This window comes from Bombina bombina, chromosome 11 (assembly GCF_027579735.1).
Source record: "Bombina bombina isolate aBomBom1 chromosome 11, aBomBom1.pri, whole genome shotgun sequence".
Taxonomy (NCBI): Eukaryota; Metazoa; Chordata; class Amphibia; order Anura; family Bombinatoridae; genus Bombina; species Bombina bombina.
Genome location: NC_069509.1, coordinates 49,215,095 through 49,224,157, shown reverse-complemented (window position 1 = coordinate 49,224,157; position 9,063 = coordinate 49,215,095). Strand labels below are relative to the sequence as shown.

General features: G+C 37.1%; 2 protein-coding genes across 3 annotated transcripts in view; one reads left to right on the top strand and one right to left on the bottom strand.

The window, feature by feature from the left end:
* Positions 1 to 4,270, bottom strand: part of DCTN5 (dynactin subunit 5) — a gene marked incomplete in the record, with an annotated part of 72,230 nt that extends 67,960 nt beyond the window's left edge. The window contains 1 exon segment of the mRNA XM_053694706.1: positions 4,223 to 4,270. Coding sequence (XP_053550681.1) covers positions 4,223 to 4,270 — 48 coding nt within the window.
* Positions 4,271 to 4,311: 41 nt separating this feature from the next.
* The window catches only part of PALB2 (partner and localizer of BRCA2), a 79,082-nt gene continuing 74,330 nt past the window's right edge, over positions 4,312 to 9,063 (top strand). For both annotated transcript variants that reach the window (XM_053694705.1, XM_053694704.1), the window contains exon 1: positions 4,312 to 4,425. The gene's annotated coding sequence lies outside the window, so the exon portion shown is untranslated. The remainder of the gene's footprint in view (positions 4,426 to 9,063) is intronic.

The window sequence follows — 9,063 nt, the reverse complement described above, 5'->3', positions numbered from 1 at the left end:
TGTTCACTTGAACTATGTGTGTATCCCCTTTTTAAGGGGTTAAACACATAATTATCTGAAAGCAAAAGTGCAATAATAAAACACATTATTAGAGCATTTTGCACCTTTATGTCCATGGGGATCCTTGGCCCTTCTGATGTTTCAAAACTACATTTCCCATGATGCTCAACTGGACTTCAGAGTGCCTGAACATCATGGGTAATGTAGCTCTGAAACATCAGGAGTGCCAAGGATCCCCCATGCCAGCTTTAATGGGATATAAACCCAAAAATTGTACTTCATGATTCAGATAGAATATGCAATTTTAAACAACTTCCTTATTTAATTCTATTTTCATTTTCCTTTGTTCTCTTGCTATCTTTTGTAGAAAAGCAGAGACATAAGCTTAGGAGCCGGCCCATTTCTGAAACACTATATGGCTGCAGTTTTGCAATAATGTTATCCATGCAAGAGCACTAGAGGGCAGCACTATTTCCTGTCATATAGTGCTTCAGATGCTTACCTAGGTATCTCTTCAACAAAGAATATCATGAGAACTAAACAAATTTGATAATAGAAGTAAATTGGATTTTTTTTTTAAAAAAATGGTAATATTCTGTCTGAATCACAACAGAAAATGTCTGGGTTTCACATCCCTTTTATATGTTAAAAATTATCCTTTTGTTTATTGTTTGTATGGAAAAGCTCTCCGATATATTATCAGCATTATTTAAGAAGAGGTCATATAATTTGGTACGTAAGTTACAAAAGAATGTAAGAAGAAATACATTTTGATAAAACACAAACTTTCATGGGAAAACCATAATTCACCTGAAATATAAAACATGGGAATGAAAGCACAAAAATGAAACGCTCTGATTTTCTATAGCATTTTATTTGTTGTACTTTTGTTTGCAGAGAAACATTTGTTTAACTACTTCACGCCAAAAGGACGTTCCATAGCGTCCTAACAGTGCTGGGCTTTAACGCAGGTAGGATGGCATGGAATGTTCTACCATATCAGACATCCCAACCTGCAAAGACTCATTTCAGGTAGGTGTGCCCCCCTCCCCGATCTTTAAATCACATGATCGCATCGACGATCGCACGGTTTCATTTTTACACAGTGCTTACATAGTACTGGCATCAACGGGTTAAATCCCTGCAAATGTGTTTAATTTAAAACAAGAAGTACAAAAAAAAAACACAAAAAACTTTATTGTTCTTTGGCTGATAGAAACAGCTCCAACACATAGGGGCCGATTTATTAAGCCTCGTATGGCCCCTAATACCTTCAGCTCGCCGGAAACAGGAGTTAAGAAGTAGAGGTCTTAAGACCACTGCTTCTTAACTCGTTTCCCAGCTCTGAGGCGGCGGACAGCAATCCGCACAATCTTATATGATCGGGTTGATTGACACATCCTGCTAGCGGCCAAATCTGCAGGGGGCTGCATTGCACAAGCAGTTTACCAGAAGCGTATGCAGCGTATTTAGCGATGCAGGGTGGACATGATTCGCTATAGTGAATCATGTCTGCCCGGGGTATGATAAATGTACCCCATAGAGTTGCTTAATTCAGCATGGGAACATATATATATATATATATATTTATTTAACCAAAACAATATACCGTAATTCTTTTTTTTTTTATATACTATTTAAGATGGATTTTTTTTTGTGTGTGTGTGTGTGTGTACTATACCCTTTATACGAGGGTTTGACAAATCAAGGGAGATGGGGAGCTATAGCTTGATAAATGTTACCCCATCTCCTAATTCTTTAAGATCATTCATTTTACACCTATATACAATAACACTTTTTTGGCTCATACCAAAAAAAAAAAAAAATAACTATCTAGTTCCAAAATTTTATAGCTGGCATAAAAAGTAAAAGTATCTTAGATCAGGAAATTATAACCACACTGGTATTTTCTTTACTGCTATAAAAAAAAAATTAAAAGAATTCTTAAAAGGACATTAAACAGCTTTTGCTTTTTGTGTTGGGATTGTGCTTTGTCCAAGCACTCTAGAGAGGCAATCAGCAAGCACTACCCAGGGTGCTGAACCTAAAAATGGGCCGGCTCCTCTAAGCTTAGATTCTTGCTTTTTGAAATAAAGATACCAAGAGAACTAAGAAAAAATGATAATAGGAGTAAATTAGAAAGTTGCTTAAAATTGCTGATCTATATCATGAAAGAAAAAAATGGGTTTAACATCCCTTTAAAATGAGAAAGTGCAGCCTACTTGTCTCATCAATACCCTTAGCTGAACAACTAAATCTGCTCTTTCCTCTACTAAAAAAAATAAATTATAAAATGCCACACTATCTTCTCTGTAACACCCACAAACCAGTGGCATCACCAGAAAACTGCATCCACAGCAAGCAAATTATTTCACCCAAGGGTAAAAAATGTCTTTCTAAATAATTCTGATGTCAAAATCAGATACTATGTTTAATTCCACACTTTCTTCCCTTGTATTGTTATTTCAATATTTTTGTCTAGTTTGGAATATGCATAAACACACATAGATCATATTGCATTGCCTTCTAAAGTGGCATTATTGTTATTTATTTGTTACAAAGTGAGGACATCTTAAAAATGTATCCAATAGAAATTATTTGTAAATCCTTAGGTCCTCCGATGACCAAAAATACAAAACCCACAAAAAATTAGTTTATGCTTATTTGGTGTGTCACTATCCACCAATACAGCAGTTTTGCTTATTTAGCCAGTTAGCTTCCATCCCACAAAGCAGTGCAACATAAGCTATAACTTTCAAAACCAAAATAATCAGAGTTAACATCTTTTTCATGCAAAATAAACCATATTTGTAGTGTGTATATATATATATATATATATATATATATATATATATATATATATATATATATATATATACACACATATCTAGAGATTCACTGTAAATTCCCCAATAATTATATACATGCAATTTCATGACCACAGTGTATATGCCCCATACATATATACACATACCCCTTTAAAGATGCACTGTATATGCCCCTTTACATATACGTATATATATTTATACATACACACATACACCTCTAGAGATGCACTGTAAATGCCCCTATACATTATATACATGCAGTTTCACGACCAGTGTATATGCCCCTATACATATACCCCTTTAGAGATGCACTGTATATGCCCCTTTACATATATATATATATATATATATATATATATATACACATACACACATACACCTCTAGAGATGCACTATAAATGCCCCTATACATTATATACATGCAGTTTCACGACCACAGTGTATATGCCCCTATACATATATATATATACACACGCATACACCTCTAGAGATGCACTATAAATGCCCCTATACATTATATACATGCAGTTTCACGACCAGTGTATATGCCCCTATACATATACCCCTTTAGAGATGCACTGTATATGCCCCTTTACATATATATATATATATATATATATATATATACACATACACACATACACCTCTAGAGATGCACTATAAATGCCCCTATACATTATATACATGCAGTTTCACGACCAGTGTATATGCCCCTATACATATACCCCTTTAGAGATGCACTGTATATGCCCCTTTACACATATATATATATATATACATATATATATATATATATATATATATATATATATATATATATATATATATATACACACATACACCTCTAGAGATGCACTATAAATGCCCCTATACATTATATACATGCAGTTTCACGACCAGTGTATATGCCCCTATACATATACCCCTTTAGAGATGCACTGTATATGCCCCTTTACACATTATATATATATATATATATATATATATATATATATATATACACACATACACCTCTAGAGATGCACTATAAATGCCCCTATACATTATATACATGCAGTTTCACGACCACAGTGTATATGCCCCTATACATATATATATATATACACACATACACCTCTAGAGATGCACTGTAAATGCCCCTATACATTATATACATGCAGTTTCACGACCAGTGTATATGCCCCTATACATATACCCCTTTAGAGACGCACTGTATATGCCCCTTTACATATATATATATATAGATATATATATATATATACACACACGCATACACCTCTAGAGATGCACTATAAATGCCCCTATACATTATATACATGCAGTTTCAGACCACAGTGTATATGCAAATATAGATACCCACATGCCCTCACAGACTGCAGACACTGAGCACTTACGGTCTCTATATACTCTGACTTGTTATACAGCAGCTCACTCAGCTCCATGTTTCCTCGGCTCCCTGCGTCACTTCCGGTATGGGCGTGCCGGTCGGGTCATGTGACCTCTTGTCACCAAAAGCCTGTACACTAGTACTCTACGGAAAATGAGGCTATCGCGGTGCCGTGACCGAGCTGGCGCGTGCACGAGGGGCTGTATGCAGGTGTGTTATATAACTCTCTGGTGTGCGCGCCGAGGGCATAAGCTATACGCGTTTACACTGTGCATGTATAAGTTACTTTTATGTGTCTGTATGAAGTGCTAAAGTATATCTACATCATGAGTAAAGTTTGTGAACACTTCATTAATCTATTAATTATCAAATGGGCCTGTAACACGGTGCATAACAGTGTATTCTGGTCCTTTCTGGCAGATAAGAGGTTAATTGCTTACCATGGCGGTTGCACTGTGTTGTCCTCTCTGGCAAACAATGGGTTAGTTATTTACGTGCATAGAGTTGTGTGTTGCTGCTCTTTCTCTGGCAGACGAGGTCAATTACGTCTTTACCTGCTTAGAGTTGCATGTTGCAGTCTGGCAGGCAAGAGGTTAATTCCTTGATGGTGTGAAGGTTGCTCTGTGTAGCTGCTCTCTCTGGACGACAATGGGTTATTTACTTATTCATGTGTATAACGTTGTATGTTTTTGAGTCTCAGGCATACAAGAGGTTAATTCATGAACATGAAGGTTGCATTGTGTTGCTGTCCCTGCCTGGCAGACAGGGGGTTAATTCCTTATTTACATGTATGTTGTAATTTGCTGCTGCCATCTGTCAGACAAGGGGTTAATTCCTTATTCACATGTATGTTATGTTTTGTGCCCTTCTATGTTAGACAAGGGGTTACATTCTTATTTACATGCATGTTGTATTGTGTTGTGCCCTCTCTGACAGAAAATGGGTTAATTCCTTATTTACATGCATGTTGTATTGTGTTGTGCCCTCTCTGACAGAAAATGGGTTAATTCCTTATTCACATGCATGTTGTATTGTGTTGTGCCCTCTCTGACAGAAAATGGGTTAATTCCTTATTCACATGCATGTTGTATTGTGTTGTGCCCTCTCTGACAGAAAATGGGTTAATTCCTTATTCACATGCATGTTGTATTGTGTTGTGCCCTCTCTGACAGAAAATGGGTTAATTCCTTATTTACATGCATGTTGTATTGTGTTGTGCCCTCTCTGACAGAAAATGGGTTAATTCCTTATTCACATGCATGTTGTATTGTGTTGTGCCCTCTCTGACAGAAAATGGGTTAATTCCTTATTCACATGCATGTTGTATTGTGTTGTGCCCTCTCTGACAGAAAATGGGTTAATTCCTTATTCACATGCATGTTGTATTGTGTTGTGCCCTCTCTGACAGAAAATGGGTTAATTCCTTATTCACATGCATGTTGTATTGTGTTGTGTCCTCTCTGACATAAAGGGGTCAAATCCTTATTTACATGCAAGTTGTATTGTATTGTGCCCTTCTCTTTCAGACAAGGGGTTAATTCCTTATTCACATGTATGTTGTATTGTGCTCTGCCCTCTCTGGCAGACAAGGGGTCAAATCCTTATTTACATGCATGTTTTGTGTTGTGCCCTCTCTGGCAGAAAGGGGTCAAATCCTTATTTACATGCAAGTTGTATTGTATTGTGCCCTTCTCTTTCAGACAAGGGGTTAATTCCTTATTCACATGTATGTTGTAATTTGCTGCTGCCCTCTGTCAGACAAGGGGTTAATTCCTTATTCACATGTATGTTATGTTTTGTGCCCTTCTATGTTAGACAAGGGGTTACATTCCTATTTACATGCATGTTGTATTGTGTTGTGCCCTCTCTAACAGACAAGGGGTTAATTCCTTATTCACATGTATGTTGTGCCCTCTCTGGCATAAAAGGGGTTAAATCCTTATTTACATGCATGTTGTATTGTGTTGTGCCCTCTCTGGCAGACATGGGGTTAATTCCTTATTCACATGTATGTTGTATTGTGCCCTCTCTAGCAGACAAGGGGTTAATTCCTTATTTACATTCATGTATGTTGTGTTGTGGGTAAGACAATGATTGTGCCCCTGAAGACAGAAAAAAAAAATTATTTGTACGCACCAACATAATTAGGACTTTATTAGTTTGACTTACACAGCTCTTTAAATGGTTTTTAAAATCAAGTGGGGACCATAAATATGTCAACCCAGTCCTGGTAGTAGCCTTAGTGACTTTTGCCAAAACAACTTCCGTTTAGTGTGAATTTGCTTTACTTGGATGTTGTCTGTATTTTCTAGATCTATACTTGTTTAAAGGGACATGAAACCTAAACATTTTCTTTCATGATTCAGATAGAACATACAATTTTAAACAACTTTCCAATTTACTGCTATTTAATTTGCTTCATTCTCTTGGTATCCTTTGTTGAAAACCGTACCAAGTCAGACTCAGGAGCTGGGAGATAGCTGATTGGAAGCTGCTGCACACACATGCCTCTCTCTTATTTGCTTTCACATGGCCAGCTAGCTCCCAGTAGTGAAGCAAAATAAGATAATAGAAGTAAAGTTGTTTAAAATTGTATTCGCTCTCTGAATCACGAAAAAAACATTTTGGGGTTCATATCCCTTTAATAAATAAGAATATACACCAAATAACTTTCTCTTTACAAAGTAATGTGGCTGAGTAGCTGTATTAGTAATTCTGCTGAAAGGTTAACAGAAACCTGCATGGCTATTGGCTACCGTGTTTCCCCTTAAAATGTTGGTTATTCTGTTCCCAGACAGAATGCCGAATCACATTTGTCCATCAGACATATTTCCGAGAGACTATTTCTTCAGAGTGTAGAAATGACCGACAGTCACAATTGACTGACGTTTATTTCTCTTAACTCGCGGGACCACTTACGCTACTCACTATCAGATGGTAAACCATCATTATACAAGAACATTCGGGCCGATGACGGATACACTCCAGAGAGTTCTGTTATAATCAGTGCGTCATGCGCAGCAACCGCCTCTGGGAACCTAACAATGGGACCCATTCCCCTTCCCATAAATATTTTATTACCTTCCCCGTGAATATAATTATAAGTTAATATATTCTAAAAATAATAAATATGTAAGTTAATATATTATAAAACAAATGTTAAAAATATAAGCTAATTTAATTGTTTTATGTTTGTGCTTTTTGTAATATTTTAAATAAAGATTCACTATACGTCATGACATTAGAGTGAGGCTGTGATGGGTCCATGCAGAGTGGAGCGTGAGTAGAATCGGACACATTTGGCCGCGGCCGGACTGTTATCCGACGGACATTTGTCTGTCGTATTATTGTGCGTTGTACAAATGTCCTTTGAATAAGAGTCCGGCCACGTGGTTAATAGTATAAACACAAACTTCGAAAACTGACTGCCCATTTGCCACTGTTCTATATATAGTAAAACAGTATAATTAAAGTGAAAGTCGATCCTAGCGTTTTACAAACGCTAGAATTGACTATTGAAACAAATAAAGGGGATTTTCATTCATGAAGTATAAGATACTTCGTGTAGAAAGCTCCTTTATTTGATTCAATCGATGACCGTTTTTACATGGTACAGCAGCCCACGGCTAAGAGGTGACTTTTCACCTCTTAGCCAATAGCCGTGCAGTAAATCCGGCTCCCATGGGCGTCAAGCCGGATTTACCGCACGACTATTGGCTAAAAGGTGAAAACGTCACCTCTTAGCCTAAAATTTTGTTTAGCCCTGGGCTGCTGTACCAGGTAAAAACGGCGATCGTTTGAATCAAATAAAGGAGCTTTCTACATGAAGTATCTTATACTTCACGAAAGAAAGTCTCCTTTATGTGTTTCAATAGTCAATCCTAGCGTTTGTAAAATGCTAGGATTGACTTCCTTAAATAACCTTTTTCAGGACAAGACTCATGTTGGTTATTGAGTCAATTCTTTATATGCTGTTAATTTATATCAAGCACCAGTAGCGTCTAAAAATGTGTTCTTGTGTCCAGGAAAGTGCCCTGGTTCTGCCTCCTTGGGGGGAGAGAGGTGTGGCTCATAGCTATGCTGCCCCCCCTTTTACTCTGCACGTCCGCTCAGCTGCCATTTCTCATTAACCTGGTAAACTTGGCTCACCAAGACCCCAAGGTTAAGGCTTAGTTTATTGCTGGGTGATCTGGTGAGCAAATGTTTAGAGGGATAGTGTACTGTAAAATGTTCTCCCCTTTATGTTGTTACCAACTATCAATTTTACCTGCTGGAGTGTATTACATTATTTACTTATAGCTAATTCACCTTTATTTTGACATAGCTGCTTTTGCCTGTGGTATCCAAACCTATACTGGAAATGTCAATACTTAAGTATTGGCTATAGAAAAGCTATGTAAACATAGTCAGCAGGAGAAATTACACTCCTAGTTGGAGGTAGCAGAGATAGGCAATACAATGTTAATTTAATATTGCTGCTGTGACTGTGGTTTCTAATGTAAAAAGAAGACAAACAGCGCTAGGTATTTATAAATTATAGTTAATTGGAGAGTTTGGTGCTCCCACCCCTTTAAAAAGTTGTAATTCATTAAAGGGTATAGGAAATGGCTTGTGGTGCACATTAAACGGATAGAAAGTTTAACCATGAAATGTGCTTGGGTGCATTTTTAAATAGAAGCATTTGCAATACACTTCAATTAGCAAAGCTGCTTTCAGTAAAAGTTATTGATGTTTTTCAGAGGCATATCCACATAGGCAGTGAGAGCCCCGTGCACCAGTATATAAGCTCAGAGAGCTGGCAGTGGTGTGTATTGTGTGTGTAAAGATTTAAAGGGACAGACTAGTCAA